The 24,261-nt window shown below is 39.0% G+C and overlaps 1 protein-coding gene across 7 annotated transcripts in view; it reads left to right on the top strand.

The window, feature by feature from the left end:
- CCDC88A (coiled-coil domain containing 88A) overlaps nucleotides 1-24,261 on the top strand; it is a 90,402-nt gene that overhangs the window by 35,980 nt on the left and 30,161 nt on the right. For all 7 annotated transcript variants that reach the window (XM_035110950.2, XM_035110948.2, XM_035110947.2 and 4 more), the window contains exons 9-17: nucleotides 8,382-8,463; nucleotides 9,425-9,583; nucleotides 11,256-11,402; nucleotides 12,363-12,507; nucleotides 13,053-13,237; nucleotides 14,508-14,645; nucleotides 17,130-18,200; nucleotides 19,863-19,990; nucleotides 23,689-23,830. In XM_035110950.2, the coding sequence (XP_034966841.2) occupies nucleotides 8,382-8,463; nucleotides 9,425-9,583; nucleotides 11,256-11,402; nucleotides 12,363-12,507; nucleotides 13,053-13,237; nucleotides 14,508-14,645; nucleotides 17,130-18,200; nucleotides 19,863-19,990; nucleotides 23,689-23,830 (2,197 nt within the window). The remainder of the gene's footprint in view (nucleotides 1-8,381; nucleotides 8,464-9,424; nucleotides 9,584-11,255; nucleotides 11,403-12,362; nucleotides 12,508-13,052; nucleotides 13,238-14,507; nucleotides 14,646-17,129; nucleotides 18,201-19,862; nucleotides 19,991-23,688; nucleotides 23,831-24,261) is intronic.

Raw genomic sequence — 24,261 nt, 5'->3', positions numbered from 1 at the left:
AATATTTACTTAGTTGACTTTAGCGGTAATAGGCCGGTAATTTATAATTAGAGGTAATAGGCCGGTATAGGAACCATCTGAAATTTAGAACAACCTAAGATTTGTACTGCAACCATTAAGCATATGAACACACAATAAAGCAACTTCGTTTTATTTTATCTGTATCCTGGTCTGTGGTGTTTTGGTGGAGGTGTTTATTTTGTAGTTGGCACATCACCAATCGACCGTAAAACGTCCAGTGGTGATGTGCAGGTCAGAGTGACCGCTACATATGGTTATGTGGCTAGTTAACAGTTCTTGCCTATTTTCAGTTCATATAGTTGGAAAGATGGAAAATAATGCTTACAGTATCTTACATTCTTATAAGGGCTTCCAAATTCACCTTCTGTCATCTCAATTAAAATACTCCTAGGGTCAGGGTATTTGAGTTTAACTTTCAAGTAAACAAGTGTAGATTTTGAATGATAAGTCACTTGGTGATTTCAATATGACCTCCAGTTATATGAATGTAGAACTGCAGCATAATTCTGTTGTGCTTACGCAGATAAATATAGGCAGTTTTGCAATTTGGCTCCTCTCTTTTCCAATGGTGTATTGGTGGTTTTGCGGGAATGAATTTCTGGATGAGTTCAGTATTTTTTTATAAAAAGATACGCAAACACTTTGCACACATATTCAGGCTTGCAATCAATTTTCTTTTCTGAAGGTCAGTATCAAAAGTTCCTCAGTGTTTTGGTGATGGCTTGTGAAGTGGTGTGAAGTACAGGCTTTTCTGCGTAGATTCAGGGAAAGCATTGGAACCTGAGTTTGTTGCAGGATGTGGTCCCTATGTTTATATATCCCTGTTGTGTTGTCTTTTGTTGTGGATAAATAACTGTTTTAGATTAAGGAGTATCTAAGCAAGGACAGGCTTACCGCTCAAAGGTCATAGAACTGTAGAAGCGTAGAGTTGGAAAGGACGCGGAGGGTCATCTAGTCCAACCCCCTGTAAAGAGAGATTTTGGACTGTAGAGAATACTGGACCTTTGGAGTTATGCTAAATGGCTACTAATTTAACAGCTTTATCCCAAAAGGTTAAGAGTAAATGTTAGCTGACAAATTTGTTTGAAGTTGGTGGTGGTGGTGGTGGTGTTTTTAAGTTGGCATTTGGTCTGTCATGCCCCTTCCTCTTCCGTAGGGGAAGAATTTGACAATCCTGACCAGCTGTGTAGCCTTAAAACATTTCTTGAATATAAGAATCTGAGACTGCTCTGAACTGGAGCTCACTTTTTAAAAAATTGCCTAAAGGGGTGGTAGTTGGAGGCAGAAAATGTCTATGAACAGAGGTATAGAGAAACAAGAATTTAGGGCAGCACAGCTCTGGTACTTCTGTCATAGCAGGATGACAGCACCATCCTTGCCATGGTGGTTTTATGGTTGACAGCTGATCCTAATACATTAGTTATTCTACTATCTCTGCTGCTTTTGGGGATTTATGATGAAGCAACAAAGCTGCCTGCACTTCTAGATTCTCCTTGGAGGTGTGACTGTAGACTTTGTGGTTTATGGCTAATGAAGGCTGTCATGAAGAGTGCCTACACTTCAAAATTTACCCCATCCCCCTGACTTTGAAATCTACTGCCTGCAGCCACTAAGTCTATTACAGTATACCAAATTCTAGGGTATTTCCGCCAACCTTTATCAGCTAGGATTTTCAAGGGTCTAACTTGGAACTAGTCACCTCCTTTCTTCCAGACATTGAATACTTATTGGTGACTGACAGTGAAGTAAAATTAAGCCTTCTAAGTAAGATTAAACTTTGGATATTATATACTCGATTCTGAGTCTGCAAACAGATCGGTTTTGTGTCAGTTTTCCTAAGTAAAGGATTTATTTGCAAAATATGTGGCAAATGCACGATAGCTGGCAGAAGGTGACAGCCCCTGGTGGGGTCAGCTTAGGTTAATGAAGTTGTTTTGCACTCAGCAACAGTTGTACTGGATGGCTATACAGTGGTACCTCGGTTTATGAACACAATTGGTTCCGGAAGTCTGTTCATAAACTGAAGCGTTCATAAACTGAAGCAAACTTTCCCATTGAAAGTAATGGAAAGTGGATTAATCCGTTCCAGACGGGTCCGCGGAGTACTTAAACTGAAATGTTCATAAACTGAAGCATGGGTGTAATTGGTTCCGGAAGTCTGTTCATAAACTGAAGCGTTCATAAACCGAAAATTCATAAACCGAGGTGTTCATAAACCGAGGTTCCACAGTACATTTGTTTGCCATTATCATGCCACAATAGTCTTTTAAAATAACTTTATTTTTGGTTTTTAAAAATCTGTAAAAACAAGTGTAATCACCACATCCCTCAAATCAGGGTGTTGTGTTAGAAGAAATTTCTGCTTATTCTATCAGATTTGACCTAAGTTGCCCAACAGCTGTTCTATAATTGTCTGGCCTTCTATTTAATTTTCTGATGTGTGCCATATGTTGCTGGGAACTTTGCCATTTGAATAATGGGAGGGTGTGCCTTTATGCCAGTGCCTGAGGTCAGCTCGATGACACCCCACTCAGTTGGGCTATTAACAGTGTTTCCCCTTTGAGTGGTATGCCTTCTCAGCTTTCTGGAATCCAGCCACATGCATGTGTGTTCACTTGCTTTGTCTCATACACTGGGCTGCTTGACAACTATGGTATGATGCTGCTCCCAAATGATAGCCCTGTGCTGCCATTCATTGAACAGGTTATAGCATGTATATTGAGTTTTCCAAGACAATGGCACTCAAATCTGAGAGGTAGTGTTGAATTGTCATTGTAGGTACTGCAGACCAGTGTTTTAAATTGTAGCCCAGCCATGAACTCTGTGAGTGGCCTTAATAGACCCATCTAAAATCTGTTATTCATGCCCATAATTGTGTGAGAGGAGTGATTCAAACACACTATAAATTGCAATGTTTATTATTGCCTGTTACCATTCTCGAGACTTTCAACCAATTTAGAGTTTTGTTACACAACAGAGTTGCAAAGATACTAGCAAAAGCTCAACACATACTGGACAACCCCAAGTCCTTTTAAATTTAGAGACTGAATGACTAAGAAAACAGGGTAATCTGGGGTAGAACTTCTTTCCCAACTGCCAGTCAAAAGTTGATTATATATCAAGTACTGTACTTATCTGAAACAGTTGTGAGCACATGAGGTTGCTCAGATTCCATCCAATTTTAGGGTTGCCAGACTCAATAGAGGACAGGACTTCTGTGCCTTTAATTGCCCTGCTCTCTTTTGAGTCTGGAAACCTTAAGGAGAAACCAACAGACCCTTTGCTTGGAAATAAAACAAAGGTTCTGCTGGTTTCTCTTTAAGGTTTCCAGACTCAAAAGAGAGCAGGGCAATTAAAGGCACAGAAGTCCTGTCCTCTATTGAGTCTGGCAACCATATCCAATTATATTAATAACTTTAGTGACTTCACTTTGGTTGATTGTTGTGTGTTTCATCGCTGATTTTGCACTGAACTGCAGCAGTGATAGTCTGGGTAATTTCCAGTGGTCTTCATCAAATAATACAATAGAGGACAAACATGATATTGGGGCATTTACAGGATAGCCTATACCTGCTAAGTATACTAAGAATGATGTACTTCTTACAAAAGAGTTTTGACTATATCTTTTAAAACTGACATTAATTGTTATCTCTCTTCAACTCTCTCTCCGCCCCAAAAGCATACACAAAGTAATATATTTTAGTCATCATGAGCACTGGAATATAAGAGAAACAGATCTCATTTTCTGATGTGTGGATTAATACATGTCTATTGAAATGAGCTTACTCAAGATATTCTGTAAACAGCTGCACTAGGAAAATTAATGCAAATTGCTATTATTAATTTGACTGGCAGTTAATAGACCAAACAGTGCACACTGCTGCACTCTGTATAATTAAAAACAAATCATTTTATACTGTAGTTGAAGCAAACAATTGGAAGTATAGACCTCACTGAGAACATGTTACCACTTTTGCAGTGTGTTGGATTTATTTACAAATAAAGTTACAAATAAAATGCTAAATTTATTAAGTTGTTTTTAGTAGTTAGTGCTAAGCACTGTAGATTACTGTACCCTGTAAATTACATTGCACTTAAAATTGCATATACAACAAGAAACTGATATACATAAGGTAACATGGCAGGGGAAGACCAGCCTGGCCCTGTCCATTGGCCAAAGAATGGAGCAAATGCAGGAAGTTTGGTGCCCCTTTCCCTGCCACAAAGAACACACAACTCCAGCTGCCAGTTGTCACTGATCTGTGGGCTTGAAAGCATCACCTGTCAGCTGATGGGTGGTAACTTCAGATCTGCTTTTTGCTAGGATCTGCTGTGCGATGGAGTTCCCCATGGGGGAACTTAACAGCACAGCCAATCTAGCTGTGTCTTTACATGCCCCACACCTGATATCACATACGATGTCAGGTGTTTGTCATTTTGGGGAAACAGCCTTGTGAGCCAGATAGAGATCTGCACCAAATGTGGCCCATGAGCTGGAGGTTCCCCACTTCTTCAGTTAGAGTAAGGGTTGGTTTTACGGGTCAAGCATGATTGCCTTTTGTGAATAAGAGTGAAGAGAAAATCACAAGGTCCAGCACAAGCCCCTCAGGTTCATCTGAAGAATACAGTACAATACTGATTACCTTGCAAAAATTGCATTACCCTTGTCCCGAAGTATCAAACTCCCAATGGTATCTTTGAATTCACAGAAAATGCTTCCACTTGTGCAAGATGGACACCAAATTTTCATTGATTTGTCACATGCACATGTTGCAGTCCTTTGTGGCATATCTCAGTATGTTCTGGAGGGATGCCCAGCCCAAAAGAGCAAAATAAACATAGAAGGAAAGCATGTCCTGCTAAAACTAAGCACTTTCGCTAACCAAAGCAATACAGTGGTACCTCTGGTTATGAACTTAATTCGTTCCGGAGGTCCATTCTTAACCTGAAACCGTTCTTAACCTGAGGTATCACTTTAGCTAACGGGGCATGCCGCCACGCACGATTTCTGTTCTCATCCTGAGGTAAAGTTCTTAACCCGAGGTATTACTTTTGGGTTAGCGGAGTCCGTAACCCGAAGTGTTTGTTGACCCATCAATTCAGAATGTTGACCCATCAATTCAGCGTAGTCTGACTAGCAGTGGCTCTAACATTTCAGGCAGGAAACATTTCCAGCCTACCTGGAGATGCCTGAGATTGAACATAGATATAACCTTCTAGTGATCTAGTCTATGTCCCTTCCTCTCAGAGTTCATGTTCTGGTTCCATTTACAGTTTTCTCTACTAAGTGCAATAGTGTTTACCAGTATTTTCACTTCTTTTTGTCTCTTGCATTTTTCATATCTGAGTCACAGCTCTTTTAAACTCTTATATATATTATTTCAACTCCCCATACCACCTAGTCAGAATGCGAGTAGAGTCCTGGATAAGTTTTTAGTCTCCAATAGCTCTTTCTGCCCCCCCCCTAAAATGTGTAACACTCAGTTTCCTCAAGTCCCTGTACTGAACATTTGACCATTCTGGTAAGCACAGCCTATTTAATAAAAGATAACAGTGCTTTTATAACAAACAACATAACATACAATGATGGAACCTTATCCCTATTGCATTAATTGAAAAGTCTCTTCTGAGGGATGGTGATCTGTAGTATTTGGTGAGGATTGCCAAAAATTGTGCAAGCTGTCTCTGCCAGATTTTTGGCGATCCTCTTCTCTTGCTGCAGCTTCCTATTCCACATCCCAGGATTTTCCTGAGGGTTCCCTGATTACAATCCCAGTGCCTTTTATTGTTGTCTCGTTGATGACTGAAGGGGGTCTTACAGTGCTTCAGCGATAAATGTTTCATAAAAAAACCATGTATGGAGATTTAAGGAGCAATTACTATAAAACCATGTTCGTGTGTATCCTTTCAAGTTATTTTTTCTCAAGCTTAACCCTATCTTAACCCTATGTACACTGAATCTTTTATATAATATCAGATTTAGACTACGTGATTTTCTAATCTTGAATAATTTGGATTATCTTGATTTTAATGAAGCTTGAAATAAATTTCCATTGGACATGTAAAATTCATAATAAAATTGGATTCTTTGTAGTATGTATCAGGAAGAGAACATTTATTTACCCATCCTTGCAGAAGTAGATCAGAGGATAATAATTGACATTTTGAGCATTAGACATTGAAAATAAAGCATATATCAGGGGTGGACAACTCCCAAGAGACTGTAATCTACTCACAGAGTTAAAAACTGGCAGTGATCTACCCCCTTTTTTGGGGTTTCAGGGCAAAGTTGTTGAGCTTTTTCAGGGGAGCCTTGTTGAGCTTTTTTTAAAGGGGAGCCACAGTTGTTCAGCTTCTTTGAAGGGAGCCAATGATCTACCAGCGATCTACCACAGATGTCCAGTGATCTATCGGTAGATTACGATCTACCTGTTGGACACGCCTGGCATATATGATGTGACTGTTGACTAGGGTTTGCCTGCTTTTTAATGAACTCTTGTAGTCCTGCTTTTTAGTAGTAGTTCAAGCTTAAGGAATTGGCAGGTGAAACTTTCCTGTTTGAAAAGTAGGCAGTCTGATCAATTTGATATTTCATATACTGTATGCTAATAGGCTTTATGCAATTATTTATTTGGTTTTAAAAAGCAGAGCTAATATCCCTGATTGCAGTGGTTTCCAATTGGTGATCCACAGACCCCAGGGGGTCCAATGTAACCCACCCAGGGGGTCATAGAATCATAGACCATGGCCCCTATCAGTCAACTGGGGAGGGGGGCTATTGGGTTGCTGTTTTTATTTTGATTATGTATTTTGTGGTTTTATATTTTGGTTTTATTCTGTGAACTGCCTTGAGACCTCCAGTTATAGGATGGTATATACATTCAAGAGAGCTGGACGGTATATACATTCAAGAGAGCTGGACCATAAAGAAGGCTGATCGCCGAAGAATTGATGCTTTTGAATTATGGTGCTGGAGGAGACTCTTGAGAGTCCCATGGACTGCTAGAAGATCAAACCTATCCATTCTTAAGGAAATCAGCCCTGAGTGCTCCCTGGAAGGACAGATCGTGAAGCTGAGGCTCCAATACTTTGGCCACCTCATGAGAAGAGAAGAATCCTTGGAAAAGACCCTGATGTTGGGAAAGATTGAGGGCACTAGGAGAAGGGGACGACAGAGGACAAGATGGTTGGACAGTGTTCTCGAAGCTACGAACATGAGTTTGACCAAACTGCGGGAGGCAGTGCAAGACAGGAGTGCCTGGCGTGCTATGGTCCGTGGGGTCACGAAGAGTCGGACACGACTAAACGACTAAACAACAACAACATATACATTCAATAGATTTTTTTAAATTTTTCACATACACACACACACACTGTCCAAGACATCCCGTTTCACAGTGCTCAAAACCACATGATATCGCAGATTGAGGTTGAATCCTGACAAGACAGAAGTACTGTTTTGGGGGGACAGGAGGCGGGCAGGTGTGGAGGACTCTCTGGTCCTGAATGGGGCAACTGTGTCCCTGAAGGACCAGGTGCGCAGCCTGGGAGTCATTTTGGACTCACAGCTGTCCATGGAGGCGCAGGTTAATTCTGTGTCCAGGGCAGCTGTTTATCAGCTCCATCTTGTATGCAGGCTGAGACCCTACCTGCCCGCAGACTGTCTCACCAGAGTGGTGCATGCTCTAGTTATCTCTTGCTTGGACTACTGCAATGTGCTCTATATGGGGCTACCTTTGAAGGTGACCTGGAAACTACAACTAATCCAGAATGCGGCAGCTAGACTGGTGACTCGAGACCACATAACACTGGTCTTGAAAGACCTACATTGGCTCTCAGTACGTTTCCGAGCACAATTCAAAGTGTTGGTGCTGACCTTTAAAGCCCTAAAAGCCCTCGGCCCAGTATACCTGAAGGAGCATCTCCACCCCCATTGTTATGCTTGGACACTGAGATCCACGCTGAGGGCCTTCTGGCAGTTCCCTCGCTGCGAGAAGCCAAGTTACAGGGAACCAGGCAGAGGGCCTTCTCAGTAGTGGCACCTGCCCTGTGGAACGCCCTCCCACCAGATGTCAAAGAGAACAACAACTATCTGACTTTTAGAAGACATCTGAAGGCAGCCCTGTTTAGGGAAGCTTTTAATGTTTAATTTATTATTGTATTTTAATATTCTGTTGGAAACTGCCCAGAGTGGCTGGGGAAACCCAGCCAGATGGGCGGGGTATAAATAGATGATGATGAAGAAGAAGAAGAAGCATAAATTCTGGTATGAACTATGAAGGGGCAGTCTATTCATTTTGTTCTGTCCCTTCTTGGAATGAGTTTAGTTCCTGTTTTTAATTAAATAATTTTATTTTTAGTGAGGAGAAGACTGAACAGTTGCTGGATTGCAAACAAGAACTGGAACAAATTGAAGTTGAATTGAAAAGACTGCAGCAAGAGGTTTGGAAATTAAAGATAACTTCTCAGGCCATTGTGCTTTGATTAAGTATATTTATTTGTGTTTATCAGTTTAATTAATTACATGTGTTGTCATGCTCCAAGCTAGGACCCTGGATTAAATAGGTTTTTGTGCTAAGGAGCTCTGGGTTCTGCCTCAAGTCCATATTTTGGTTTTTTTGGATGCAGTATTTTCCTGCTCTACTTGAGGTTCATTCAAATGTTGGGCCAATATGATATTATAAATTGTATGAACCCTATGTTGAAAAGTGTTTCCAAAAACATGGAAGAATAAAACTGACATGGTGAAAAAACAATTGGCATTACTTTTATAACTAGTTGTTATTGACTTCATCAGACCTTAATGACAAGTCATCAAACATAACTTGATTCCTACAGTTTAATTGAATTTAAAGCAAGCAGAGCATGTTTGTGAAACTGGTCATTGGACAACTCAGTCTCATCAAGGGAATATTTCCTTTGAAGAGGTACATTACAGCATTGAAATTGCCTCAACACTTTTATATACATATAAGAAATAACAGTTATCCTGGGATTAAGATAATTATTTGATTACCACTCTTTCTGTAATCGTGTTACAGTAATTGTTTCAAAATTTCAGTGAGAAGGTGAATTCAAAGTTAAATAATAAGATTATTGAGGCTTCAGTTTTCCCCACAATTACTTTGAAGCAAACCTCATTGAAGTCATGTGTATTTCCATGTAAACTTGCATAGGATTGAATTGCATGCAATGCATGCAGATTTTGTATGTGGATCTGAATGCATTTTGTTTTGCCTCTCATTGCCTTTAGTATTTTGAATAGCTTAGTGTCTTTCTCCAAGCTTTAATTTTGTCATCTTGCATGAAAACTCAGTGTTGCTCACTGCAGATCTGTGATGTCAATGTTTTATTCTACAAAATAATTAATAATTAAATCTGTTTGTTTTGTTTTGTTTGCTAGAATATGAATTTGCTTTCAGATGCCCGTTCTGCCAGGGTGTACCGTGATGAACTTGATGCTCTCAGAGAGAAGGCAATCAGGGTTGACAAGCTTGAAAGTGAAGTCAGTCGATATAAAGAGAGGCTACACGATATTGAATTCTACAAGGCTAGAGTAGAGGTGACTTGAAATTCAAACATTAAAAATTAAAGGTTTTATTTGTTAGTAGCTTCTGAATCTGGTTGTTTTGAAGTACAGTACTGGTTTTCACGTAATGGAAAGCCATGACTAACTGCAACTTCCTAGTTTCTTTCCCTGCTTGTGTGATTCAGGAGCAAAGCGGTTTCATACGAGGGGTTGTATACAAGCACACAAAACTTGTGAATGTCAGTCACTTAATCCTACTCTTCTGTACTGGAGGTTTGTTTGTTTGTTTTTACTGTTAGGGATTTTGGTGTTTGGATTTATTTATTTTTAAGATTTTTATTACCGGTACCATTTTTCATAATACAATAAAATATAGAAAACTAATGTAGATAAAAATAAAAAAACAGGGTCAGGAGCAAATCAGCCATAAATAAGTCAAGTTAACTTTTTACTAGAAAAACAGGATCTGCTCAGGAGTGCCAGGCGTAGGTCTTGCCCCTATGAGGCAATTATGGAGACTGGAGGTCCCTGCCTTCCCACAGCTGCCTAAGCCACCTCCTCTCCCCAGGTCCTTCCCAAGCATCTGAGACTATGCCGACGTGCCTATCTTTGCTCCTCCTGCTTCATACCTCTCCTGGACCTGTAAGACCAGCGGGGAGGGGAGTTTGTTGTAGCAAGGCAGGGAGAAACCATTGCTTTTTCACTGGCCTGACTCATCTCTACATCTTGGCCCTCCTTTCCTGCTTCTGCCTCTGCTTCTGGTTCTGGACTTCTCTCTGCCACAGACTCTCCCTGCTCACTAAAGCCTGTTACCTCCTGAACTCCCAATGCCTCCTCCTCCCAGGTTTCTCCTTTTGACTTCTCATTGTATTCCCACCACCAATCCCCGGGCTCTTAAGCCTCCTTCCCTCAGGAGATCCTCAGCCAGTGCCTCCCACTATTCCTCTGCATCCAGCTAGTCCATGACATACAGCTACAAAAAGTACATATAGAATATGGAGTCTTCTCTTAAAGATAGTTGTTAACCTTTACTATCCAGAGAATGTAGTATTTCCCCCCGGCTCTCACCTAGGATATTTGCTTTCTCCTCCCAGGCTCTCACCCTGGGAGACCAACATACCCAGGGTCTCTCCATCAACCATCTACCGCCCCCATGAGTGTACAATCCATGGAACCTAATAATGCCTCAAACAGAGGACTTGGTCGGTCAGGAGATTCAAAACTTTCTCCAGCCTGAACATCACAGCGACTGATACCAAGAGGCATCAGCACACTTCAGGATTAGCAGAGTATAGGCAGTCAGTGTTCAGACTCAGTAGCGCAGCTTTTTGGCTAAACTACGTTTATTTACATATACACACTTGGAGCATCGTAACTCAGCTCCTTCCTCTTCAGCATCAGACAGCAAAGAGAAAGGACAAAGGACAAAAATCCTACATCACGGAAACACAGTAATGAAAACATCCTGTCTCCGTCACTTCCCACAATGTGAAATGAAAACATACACCGTCATGTGATAAAAACAATTCCATGACTGCAACTCTGGGAATGAATCCTAACAGTAACTTCATCAAACTTTTGTGTGTGTGACACAACTCTGTTAAAAGCTTAGTTCAGCAAATTATCACTTTTGTTCAGTCAATGCCATTTTTATGTTCTTTGACACACTGATCCTCAGCTTCAATTTTCTTTCTGATTATTGTAGGAGCTAAAAGAAGATAATCAAGTACTTCTAGAAACAAAGACAATGTTGGAAGATCAGTTGGAGGGAACCCGAGCCCGTTCCGATAAACTGCACGAACTGGAAAAGGAAAACTTACAGTTAAAGGCAAAACTTCATGATATGGAAACGGTGAGCGTACAACAACGGACATCAGATCTGTAGGTTTTAAAAACAGAATTATGCTGGATTAATTATTATAGGTGACATCCAGTGATATTTGCCTATTTGCTTAGTGGGACTTGCCACCAGTGTGTTCCAGTGTGCTCTGGAGGGTCCCCTAACTCTGGACTCCTGCTGCATGAACAAAAGCCTGCTCACGTGACGTTGAATGTCACTCTATGAATCTGCTAAGCCATGGTTTGTTAACAAACCATTACTTGTTCCATTTTCAAACAAGTCATAGAAACACAGAATGTTGGCTTTATATTGAATCAGGCAGTTGGTTTATCTAGCTTAGTACTGTCCAGAGTTTTGGACAAGAGGATTTCCAGCCTGGAGATTTCAGGGATTGAACCTAGGCCTTTTGTATGCAAAGTATGTGCTCTTCCACTTAAATATCGCCATTCTACTAACCTCATCTTTACTAAAACAATTTAAAAAGCAATTTATGATACTATGTTGTGCTTATATATATATAATCAGCCGGTTTTATTTTTTTTCTTATTTATTAGTTAGTTTGCTTGCTTTATTCTTAAGAAACAAGTATGTTTGATATAGAATGATTTTGGTAACGCACTGTATTGATATAATAATAAAAAAATTAATGGTTGATTTTTAAAAATTAAGATTGCATATACAGGGGGGGGGACCGTTTTAGGTGCATCCAATTGACATGTGATTGCCAATGCACAGGTTGTTTTGTATCTGGAAGAGGGCAGAATGGGGGGGGGGCAGGGAGTGCTTATGCACGTTCCACCAGCATAAGTTTAAATAGGTCTTTTTCCCACTGCTAACACTAGATCAAGATCCTTTAACATAGGAAAAGATTAAGTCAGTAGCATTTTGGGGGGGAAATTGTTACTGAAATTGGTTTGTGCACTTTGAGAAGAACTTTTAAAGAGCTTTCCCCCCATGTAAACAATGTTTAAGGAACGTGATATGGACCGGAAGAAAATTGAGGAACTTATGGAGGAAAATATGACACTTGAAATGGCTCAGAAGCAAAGTATGGATGAATCACTGCATTTGGGCTGGGAACTTGAACAAATAAACAGATCATCCGAAGTTTCTGAAGGTAGATGAAGATTTACTTCTGCATTTCCTTATTTTCTTCTGTTTATATGGGCAACTGAACATTGCAGATACTCCACATGCTGTAGACAGATATTCTGTAAACAGTTGTCCTTGGATGGGCCCAAAGATGTACCCATGTGAACACAGTAATATGGCTCAACAATAGGTGAACCATAGGTGTAGTTTGGTGAGTGTTTGGACTGGGATAGCTAAATAGATAATAGTTTAAGGGAGGTTGCTGGTTGGATTCACATGTAACTCCAAGCCAGAGTTAAACACACACAAAAGTTGTAAGCCAACAACACACCTTTATTTCACATCATGTTTTGTTGGCAGTAGACAAATGATCATTAAATTATGGCTTAGTCTTAAGAGGGAACTATTATGTCTTCATGGGTGTGTGGCAGGAGCACGATCAAATAGGGAGTGGTGTGGTTCGCTTCAACATTATTCCAAGGGTGCAGTGTCAATTGCATATAAGAAATATCTCCAGATAATGGATGGGAAACTTCATCTTTTCCATTTTTTTAAAAAACAAACCCACAGCTCCACGAAAGTCACTTGGTCATGAAGTGAATGAATTGACATCAAGTAGGTTACTGAAACTAGAAATGGAAAACCAAAGTTTGCTAAAGACTGTGGAAGAGTTGCAAAATGCAGTGGGATCTGCAGAAGGCAGCAGTTCAAAAATGCTGAAAATGGAAAAGGAAAACCAAAGACTAAGTAAAAAGGTACCATTTTTGTTGTATTTTTAAAATAGGAAGAAGGTAAATCCTAGCAAATAATTCAAAAATGGAGATTCTAAAAATATCTTATTCTGTTAAAGTTTCTGTAAGCTTTCTATCATGAACTTCATTGTAGGTTCCCTGTCCTAAGTCTCTTGTTCCAAATAAATGTTTTGTTTAATATTATCTGTGTATGTATAGCCAGAGGATTTACTGATTAGTTTGACAAGCATTTTCTGAAATAAAGCAACTCTTAATGGTTTGCTGTTTATTTTTTGTATATTTTTTCAAAATTATATATATTAAATATGTTGCCTATTTATTAGTCAGACCTTTTCTGCCCTGTTTCAGGTAACTTTTCTCAAAATTGGAACAGGGCAGAAAAAAATAGGAAGAAACACAATTGACAAATGCCTTTTAATACATAATAAATAAATATAAATTCTGCTTTGTTCTAAGCCCTTCTTTTTAAATTTTGTGGTGTTATGCTACCTAGAAATATTTCATTCAAGTATATTTTGCTGTAGCTGTATGTTAATCTTTTGGTTGGTTACACACACTTAAGTTTCCCTTGGCAAACCAGGCTTCTAAACAGCAACCACTTTTGAAGGCACAGTTTGGATTCAAAGCACACCTGCAAATAGCATAAAAGGGGCTGGTTATCAGTGCTATTCAGCAGATCAGGAGCCTTCCATTTTTTATTAACTGCAGTTCCTTGTTTCATCTATACCCAACAAAGAATGATTAATCCTAACAATGGTTTAGTTGAAGCAAGCCATCTTCAATCCTTGAGTTATGAATCTACAAATTGTAGTTAAGATTAACCTACAGTAGAGCTGGGATGTAACGCTAAACTCTGGGTAATCAAAAAACAGATGTGAAAGCTGCTAATCTGCACTTCACAGCCACACTGGTGGAGGAGAATGTGGAAGCCCAAGGCTTGGTGCAGTTTATCTCTGTCAAAATAATGATTTATTCTTATATTTAAAGTGTTTTTGATTCTAATACAAATAACTTTTAATCCACAAGATGTTCAATGTATTTTAACACTCTTTTACATAATATACGTAAATTTTCAGAAATAAAGGTGTCAAAAAACTAGATATTCCGGACACTTCTGTATGTTGTCCTTGATCTGTAATTTCTCTTATAGGAAAATTTCATTTTGGGGAATATGGACTTGATTAAGAAACAAATAATAACTAAAAACTTCCGGCATGTCTTATACACTGGAATGTAATATTTTATCAATTTTGTTTTGTTTTTCTCTCTCTAGCTGGAAGGACTTGAGAAGGAACTTTCTGAAGAGAAACAAGGTCTTCAGAATAGTCAGAATCTTAGCAGAGATCTAATGAAAGAGAAAGCCCAACTTGAAAAGACTATTGAGACTCTAAGAGAAAACTCAGAGAGACAGGTAAAATGACAAAGATTTTCGCTTTTCAACCTTAACTTTCTTTAGATGGTCAAGACTGACATTTTAAAATAATTGTATATGTTATTTTATAGGATTTGGTAATCATGGTCTGTTTTTCCTGCTACTGTTTTCATGTTTTTTCAAAAATGTTATTTGGCTTTTTCTATTCCTCCACTTTGTCAGAGCACCTTGTGGGTGGACTATGTCCATGTTTTTCACTAGTATCTAAGCAGGCAGAGAAGCTTCATGCTTTAGTAATCTTCTATACTGCCTTTATTTCAATCCTGTTGTTGTCGTTTAGTCGTTTAGTCGTGTCCGACTCTTCGTGACCCCATGGACCAGAGCACGCCAGGCACTCCTGTCTTGCACTGCCTCCCGCAGTTTGGTCAAACTCATGTTCGTAGCTTCGAGAACACTGTCCAACCATCTTGTCCTCTGTCGTCCCCTTCTCCTAGTGCCCTTAATCTTTCCCAACATCAGGGTCTTTTCCAAGGATTCTTCTCTTCTCATGAGGTGGCCAAAGTATTGGAGCCTCAGCTTCACGATCTGTCCTTCCAGGGAGCACTCAGGGCTGATTTCCTTAAGAATGGATAGGTTTGATCTTCTTGCAGTCCATGGGACTCTCAAGAGTCTCCTCCAGCACCATAATTCAAAAGCATCAATTCTTCGGCGATCAGCCTTCTTTATGGTCCAACTCTCACTTCCATACATCACTACTGGGAAAACCATAGCTTTAACTATATGGACCTTTGTCGGCAAGGTGATGTCTCTGCTTTTTAAGATGCTGTCTAGGTTTGTCATTGCTTTTCTCCCAAGAAGCAGGTTTTTTTTAATTTCGTGACTGCTGTCACCATCTGCAGTGATCAAGGAGCCCAAGAAAGTAAAATCTCTCACTGCCTCCATTTCTTCCCCTTCTATTTGCCAGGAGGTGATGGGACCAGTGGCCATGATCTTGGTTTTTTTGATGTTGAGCTTCAGACCATATTTTGCGCTCTCCTCTTTCACCCTCATTAAAAGGTTCTTTAATTCCTCCTCGCTTTCTGCCATCAAGGTTGTGTCATCTGCATATCTGAGGTTGTTGATATTTCTTCCAGCAATCTTAATTCCGGCTTGGGATTCATCTAGTCCAGCCTTTCGCATGATGAATTCTGCATATAAGTTAAATAAGCAGGGAGACAATATACAACCTTGTCGTACTCCTTTCCCAATTTTGAACCAATCAGTTGTTCCATATCCAGTTCTAACTGTAGCTTCTTGTCCCACATAGAGATTTCTCAGGAGACATATGAGGTGATCAGGCACTCCCATTTCTTTAAGAACTTGCCATAGTTTGCTGTGGTCGACACAGTCAAAGGCTTTTGCATAGTCAATGAAGCAGAAGTAGACGTTTTTCTGGAACTCTCTAGCTTTCTCCATAATCCAGCGCATGTTTGCTATTTGGTCTCTGGTTCCTCTGCCCTTTCGAAATCCAGCTTGCACTTCTGGGAGTTCTCGGTCCACATACTGCCTAAGCCTGCCTTGTAGAATTTTAAGCATAACCTTGCTAGCGTGTGAAATGAGCGCAATTGTGCGGTAGTTGGAGCATTCTTTGGCACTGCCCTTCTTTGGAATTGGGATGTAGACTTTCAATGGGATGTAGAATTTCAATCCTAGTGTTTTCTAACATTGCAATCCTAACAATGGATTGTCTCCAATGCTAATCGTACTTGGAGTAGCTACAGTGACATTAATAAGCTCTTTTAAATTAGGGTCCTTAATTTCAGTGGCTCTATTCTGAGCAAAACTTAGTTGACTACAATCCTATTTACCCCAAAGTATACCGTATTTTTTCATGTATAAGACTAGGTTGTTGTTTTTTTACCAAAAAAGTAGGTTTAAAATTGGGGCTCATCTTATACACGGGTAGTGCTGAGGAATGTTTTCTTAATTGGAGTCCCCCAAAATAGGGGGTGTCTTATACATGGGGGCGTCTTATACACAGAAAAAATATGGTACGTCCAGTTGAATTCATTGTGACTTACTGAGTTAAGGAGAGTTGGAATTGCAGTTAAAGTGCTTAACTAAGCCCTTCCTCCTTGGCAAAACCTTTCCAATTCTACTTTAGTTCTTTGGGTCATATAGCCATTCATAATATTGAGCTCAAAGACATCCAGGTACCAAAATGTTAGCCTTCCATCCTCAGTCAGTACTGTTAAATGAAACCCCATATGTTGGTGTAATAGACAGAATTCTTAAAGAAGAACCCCGTGAGATTCTAGAGCATCTTGCTCTCCTACGCCCCTGAAATAGGATGAGATCTAGGTTTAATAGGTTTGTAGGTGAGGTAATTCTGTGATTGCTTCACAGCATACCAAAGGCTTAACTTTATTATTCAAACTGACTTCATACTTTTGTGCTCTTTAACTCTTGGAATATTTTTTGTAACTGATTTTGTTAATGTAAAATATTTTTAGCCTGGTTTAAACTTTCATTTCAATTACTTAGATTAAAATACTGGAACAAGAGAATGAGCATTTGAATCGAACAGTGGCTTCCCTCAGACAGCGTTCACAAATCAGTGCTGAAGCAAGAGTGAAAGATATTGAGAAGGAAAATAAAATTCTCCATGAATCTATTAAAGAGACAAGCAGTAAATTAAATAAGATAGAATTTGAAAAGAAGCAACTGAAGAAAGAGTTAGAACATTATAAAGAGAAGGGAGAAAGAGCAGATGAACTGGAGAAAGAAGTTCAACATCTTGAAAAAGAAAATGAACTATTACAGAAAAAGATTACCAACTTAAAGATTACGTGTGAAAAAATAGATTCCTTAGAACAAGAGAACTCAAGTCTAGACGCTGAAAACAGAAAGCTGAAAAAGACTCTAGATAGTCTTAAAAATCTCAGCTTTCAATTAGAGTCCTTAGAGAAAGAGAATACACAACTTGATGAAGAGAATTTAGAGCTCAGAAGAACAGTTGAAACTTTGAAAAGTACAAATATCAAGATGGCTCAGTTAGAGCTAGAAAATAAAGAACTGGAAAGTGAGAAAGGACAGCTTCAAAAGAGCCTGGATCTTATGAAAACTTCTTTTAAGAAGACTGAACGCTTAGAAGTAAGTTACCAGGGTTTGGATACAGAAAACCAAAGACTGCAGAAAGCCCTAGAAAACACCAACAAAAAAATTCAGCATCTAGAAAGTGAACTACAGGATCTAGAGACAGAAAATCAAACCTTACAAAAAAATCTGGAAGAACTCAAAATCTCTAGTAAACGCTTAGAAAAATTGGAAAAAGAGAACAAGCTTTTGGAACAAGAGACCTCTCAGCTAGAAAAAGATAAGAAACAGCTGGAAAAAGAGAACAAGAGGCTTCGACAACAAGCAGATATTAAGGACAGCACATTAGAAGAAAATAATGTAAAAATTGGTGATCTGGAAAAAGAGAACAAGTCACTCGTTAAGGAAATTGGTATATGTAAAGAAGCTTCTATTCGTTTAAAAGAGATTGAAAAGGAAAATAAAGAGCTTGTAAAAAGAGCCACCATTGACAAGAAAACACTTGTCACATTACGGGAGGTAATATTTCCTAATGAATGATAATTATAATTATAAAGGGTAATGCAGCTGTAACATTCAAAAAAATATAACTGTCGATTTCATGCAAATTTAATGTATTTTTGTTTTATTTGTGTATTCAAACACTATGAGCTTGGTGGATTCTGAGTTGCTCATACATTAAGAAGAAATGGTGACAAAAGATGTCCATACTTCTTTTTGTGCTCCCTGTGTTATGAGCAAAGCAGAAATTTTTGCATTTGAGCTGTGTGAATATCATTGACTCGCACACTGCAATGCAGGCAGCATCTGCCAGCAATTTGTTTGCTTCCACACTGGGACCTGTTGGCAGTTTTGAGGCATTGTGGACTGTATAATATCTAGCACTTGCCCTCCTCATTGCTCCTTTTCTAATATTTATTTATAAGCAGGTCCCCTGCAACATTAGTTATTAGCTTCCTCCTTGCAGTAATGAGTGTGTCCTTGATTAATCAGCTTTTCGTCTCCATAGTGACAAGTCTGGTTTCCTTTAACTCTCCCCCACTTGCCTTTTTATACTGAAATGATAGCCATTTTGCTATGAAACAGTGAAAGGAAACCAGTAATTACAGGCATCAGAAGCTGACTAATTAAGTACTAATTGATAACTAGTCCTCCAGGTGCATACAGACTGAAATGAAGAAATAATGAGGAAGAAACTGCAAGAAGGAAGCTTTTCATTGAAGGCACACTAGTTCTTAAAAGCTGTGATGACATTTTGCCTGTCCACACTGAACAGCCTGGTGCTGTGTTTGTGTTTCATTGCAAAAAAGAGCAGGAGTACAACAGAGACAATACCAGAATACAACCATTTGACAATCTGGATACTCCATAAAAACCAAATGAATAATGGCAATTTCAGTGAAAGGAGCTAGCATGAAAGCAATTGTTATAACACTTGATGGCTCTATTATTCAGGATCATATGTACTGAACGTTTGAACTATCTTGTTGGATTTAGTCATTTAATACAGGTATAAAATTAGTGGGTTGCATCCAATGGTGGCTTAGTGTGAGGGGAAAATGCTTCTGCCTAAGCAAACTGGGTCACTTCATCTTTCCTACCTACCTAACACTTCCCCAAAGCTGCTTCTGAGGGATGTGGAATCCACTGGGACAGAATAGGATATGGTTGGGGAACTGTTTTTTCCAATTTAAACAAAAGTTATCTCTGCTAAGGCAAGGCCAGCATTGGATAAAATCTCCTTAACTACAAAATACCCAAGAAAAATAAAGGAGACAAACCTTTGAAGTGAATTCATATTTGTTTTTGGAATATAATTGCTGATCAACTAGAAGTTTATGCAGTAAGTGTGAACAGGATGGAGACAAAATATAGTCTTTTCAGAGAGCTGAAGGTGGTTTGAAATAAGGATCACAGCTTTATTGCGTGTATCTACATTTTAATTTCAAATCTGGCAAACTGATTTGGCATATTTCTGTAGAATTTTCAAGAACCTAAAAAAAAATTAGTGGGAGACGACTGAGATAAAAAATATTTGTGTTCAGCATTGAAAGGGAAACCTCTCTTAAAGCCACTTTCAACTTCCTTAAAATCTATTGCCTGAGTCTCCTGCTGTAGTCTCTAGAAATGGCATTGTTGCAATATTATATGTTCAACACATTTTCAAAAATCTATTTAAAGGATTTGGTGAATGAAAAACTGAAGACACAGCAGATGAATAATGAATTAGAAAAGCTTACACATGAACTTGAAAAGATAGGTTTAAATAAGGAGCGCCTCTTGCATGATGAGCAGAATTCAGATGATAGGTGAGTATATTAAGGCCTCTTTGGAATAGGTTGAGAGCAGTTCCTTATGCAATAACTGTTTTTCACAGGATATGCTCCTGAACAGCTACTTCTTTCAGGTTCCACTTTCAATTTTGTTGTACAAAATTCTGTATGTCATCAAAGGAGTAAACATCTCTTTGCAGAGCTGGTATAGACATTTTGAGCACTTACCTCCAACAGTTATTTACTATATCCTTTATAATAGATTCCTGAGTCTATCAGCAGAAAAAAATTAGTACGGTATCTCTGAAAGAGCTTTTGGCTCTCTTCAGCTTACTCCATCTGCCAATATAAAGCTAATAGCATACAAACATCTGTTTCCTTTACTTGGTCATGTGTTCCATCCTGTTCCTTGTGGAATTGGAGAAAATATGTGTTAACAAAAGCAGAATACTCCAGCTTCTGACCAGCCCTCCTGTCAGCATGCCACTCAGTTGAGAATAATGACTGGCGCTGTGGTCTGTTATTAGCAGTGATTGACATAATGATGGTGGCAAATTCAGAACCTTCTATCTTGAGAGGAAGCCAGCATTATATTTGTATGTATCCAGTCTTACTTTCAGGATACTGTTGAGACAATGTAAGCTTTTCGCAGTGAATTATCAATACTTTCCCCTTTAAAATAATTTTAATTGCTTTTTTTTCACCCTAGAAGGTTTCATTTCTACTTAGTTTTCAATCATTAGCTCCTGACCACTGTTTAAGAATACAGTACTAGTTTGGTGCCCATGGAAGGGGTTCATTTCTATTGCAGAGTGATGGATTTGATGTGGGAAGACCAAATTCAGTGGCAGTGATGTTGGCTTAGGGAGATGTGTGTGAGAGAGAAAGAAAGAGAGGGTTGAATAGAGAGGTTAAACAATGATTTTTTTCTTGTGGTGTGAGGCTTCAATGGAAGGAGTAGATTTTAGGTGTTAACTCAGTTTATCATCAAATTTTGGAATGGCGGGTGTCTACAGGATATGCTGCAGTTGGTGGTTTCAGTTACCTTCACTCAGACTGGCTGCATGCGTGTTCTAGTCATGATAAAGTGCTTGTATGCCCATTGCCCAAGCCTGCTGCAGGCAGCAGGTTATGCTGCTGGCAGGGGCCATCCCAAAGGGGAACATTTCTTTGGGAAGCTGTGTGGACCAAAGATTTACCCCTTTTAATCAATTTTATTGGCCAGGGTTTTATGTGTGGTATTGTTCATTTCTATGCTTTGGGGCAGTGTTGTGTTTTTCTCTAGACTGTTTTCAGGGTAAGAGGCTGAAAGTGGTTTAGAGTAATGTGTGTTAGAGAAAATTAATTTCATGCCTATGGAGTGTGAGTCCAATCCTGCATGAAACTGTGCCTTTCTAGGGTGGGAAACTGGGGGAGTGGTGAGTTTTTATCCCAGATGTGAGCTGAGGTGTGAGTCACATTTGATATTTTTATTTTAAAAGTATCTCATAGTTTGAGTTCCTCTGACACGAACCTCTGCTGTATTCCTGTCATTTTGTAGAGGTGGCGCAGGGTGGTAACATGTTTAGGAGGCAATACAGAGGTGAATGAAGGTATACAGGGAGTAGAAGGAGGGCTAGTTACATCAAAGCCCAGGCTCCTGCTTCACCCGCTGTATTTCAGAATCTGGGGGTGCTAGTAAGCCAGCTCCCTGCCTTGGTGCTGTGTCGCTAAATGCCAGGTCTGCTCAGAATAAAATATTGACCATTCACAATTTGATCCTGGGTGAGGGAGCCAACTTGGCATGTATGACTGACACCTGGATGGATGAAGTTGATGGCCCTAAGCTCACCTAGCTATGTTCACCTGGACACTCAGTGCAGCACCATTTGAGGTCAGAGGGATGGGGCAGGGAAGTTGCAGTTGTGCATAGAAATCCCATCTCCCTCACCAGGAGACCAGTCCGTACTGTGGATTTGAGGAATTGTTTGTGTTGTTGGGCCAGAGGGCCAGAACAGGGATGTTTTTACTGTACCATCCACCCTGCCACATTAATTCTCCCTAACTGAGCTGGCAGAGGTTATCTCAGATTTGATGTTGGAAAATGTTTTCATGGTGATGTGGGGAAAACTTTATTACCCATAGTGAAACTGTCCCATATGGACCAGTTCAGGACTTCATGGTCTCAATGACAGCAATGGAATTGTCTCAGTGTATCTTTGTCCTCACACCTGGTTGGACATAACCTTGACCTGAATGTGACCTTGACCATAGGAGAGCGAGGTACCTTCTGAGTGAAATAGTTTGATTCTCAGAATGAATAGTGATCAGACAAAATATGATGCCATGAAAACTCTTGTTTACCTTTGCCTAATTTTGCTGTACTTGGCCATATCTGTATTTGTAAGTATTCCCGGATTTGCGCTACATTCAGTCTGTGTGTTGACCTTCTATCCCTCCTCACATACATCCTCTGTTATCTTTTGGTAGCATAGGGATGAACAAAGTACAACATTTCCATTAATTTGAGCCAATGTTATTTCATGCTTTCTTAGCATTACATCACTTTAAGCCAGGAGAACATTTTCCCACAGTCCAGTATTCACAGGACATGTATGAAACTTTGGAAACTTGGTTACAGATATAACTGATGTGAAAACTAGAGTTGCTGTAGAATAACTTTGCAATAAATTACAGAAAGCAAAGGGTAAAATCAAATGTGGACCGCATCAATCAATTTTGAGCAATATTGAGCAATGGATGTACTAGCTTAGAAATAGCAGCTGTAGTGTTCATACATTGTGAGTATATATAGGAAATCATCATGCACCTGTATGTTTATTCCTTCTCTGCTCCCATTATGTTTTGAAGAACCAGGGTTGTGTGGTCCAGTCCTTTGTGGTGGAGGGTTGTAATCAATCTCATTTTTTATCTTTGATTTTGTTGGACTGTAGCCAGAATGAAAACTGCTCACCAGCAATTCAGCCTCTTTGCATTCTGCATTGTTTATGTGCTAGAACTCTCAGTATGATTAAATGTACATCTTCCGTTCTCTTAGGGTATACCAAGACCACTTTGGGTGACACATCTCAGTTTTGTGTTCTACTATCCCAGAACAAGTTTATTTTCTGTATGTACAGTATACACTTGCTGGAATTGTTTCTTTAGAGTTTGCACTGTTTTCTTGAATATTCTCCATTAAATACATTTGATGCAAGTGGTGGCAAAGGGATTAGGTCCCTTGAGGTCAGGAGATGGTGGTAGGCAGCTTCCTAAATCTGCATAGTAGCCAGATTTAGATTTTAAATTTGTCAGATGAAAAAGTGCTATAGTGCTAATGCATTAATTAAAAAGAGGACTGTGTCTATACCCACAGAGTAAAACTACTTCTGTCTAAACAGTTTAATGAGGTGTAAGAATTTGTACAAAATCTTGTTTGTTTCAATCTCTTTTTAGATCATTGCTGACTTTATATTTTGAATGTTTTAAATTGTTTTTGTTGTTTCAACTGATTATTCTCTTTGGAAACTACTTTGGGTTTGTTTGTTTTTTACATTCGAGTGGTTTCTAAATTTTATGAAATAAATAAAACAATAGGATGTGAAGACAGCAGAGTGTTGGGTGAACTGTGGTCCTGTCCTCACACATTTATTGAAAAACAGTCAAGCTATCACCTTAATGAAGTTTGTATATTTTCTTAGAGGATTGTCTTCTTTTTGATAATTAAAACATTATTGTAATTATTTCATTAATAGCAAATACAAACTACTGGAGTCAAGATTAGAATCCACATTGAAAAAGTCGCTTGAAATAAAAGAAGAAAAAATTGCTGCTTTGGAAGCTCGATTAGAAGAATCAACAAATTTAAATCAACAACTGCGCCAGGAACTTAAAACAGTAAAAAAACGAATATTTCTATTACCTTAGTTTTCAGGTGGTGCATAACTGAAATAAAATTTCTTTAAATTATTTCTAACAGTTATAAAGGTGTTAGAAAAAATCTATTGTCAAAAAAAAATCTAAAGATTTATCTACAGTGCTGCTTTTGATATGCAAAATACATGCTAAATAATACTCTTGCTTTCTTAGTGAAAACAATGTATATATTACCAATTTATCTTCACAGAAATATATGAAAAATGTTAATTTAAAAACAATTCAGTGTTTCTATGCAGAAAACATTTTGTTTTTTGACTTGGCAAATTTTAGGTGTTGCTGATAGCCGTAATTAAAGTGCTGTTCAGCTTCATGTTTAGCCCCTTTCTGAACAGCTGCCACTTGAGACTGCAGCATGTGGTTTTGCTGATTTTTGCTAGCATTTATTTATC

Source organism: Zootoca vivipara, chromosome 3 (genome assembly GCF_963506605.1).
Source record: "Zootoca vivipara chromosome 3, rZooViv1.1, whole genome shotgun sequence".
Classification (NCBI taxonomy): Eukaryota; Metazoa; Chordata; class Lepidosauria; order Squamata; family Lacertidae; genus Zootoca; species Zootoca vivipara.
This window is presented reverse-complemented; position numbering and strand designations above follow the sequence as displayed.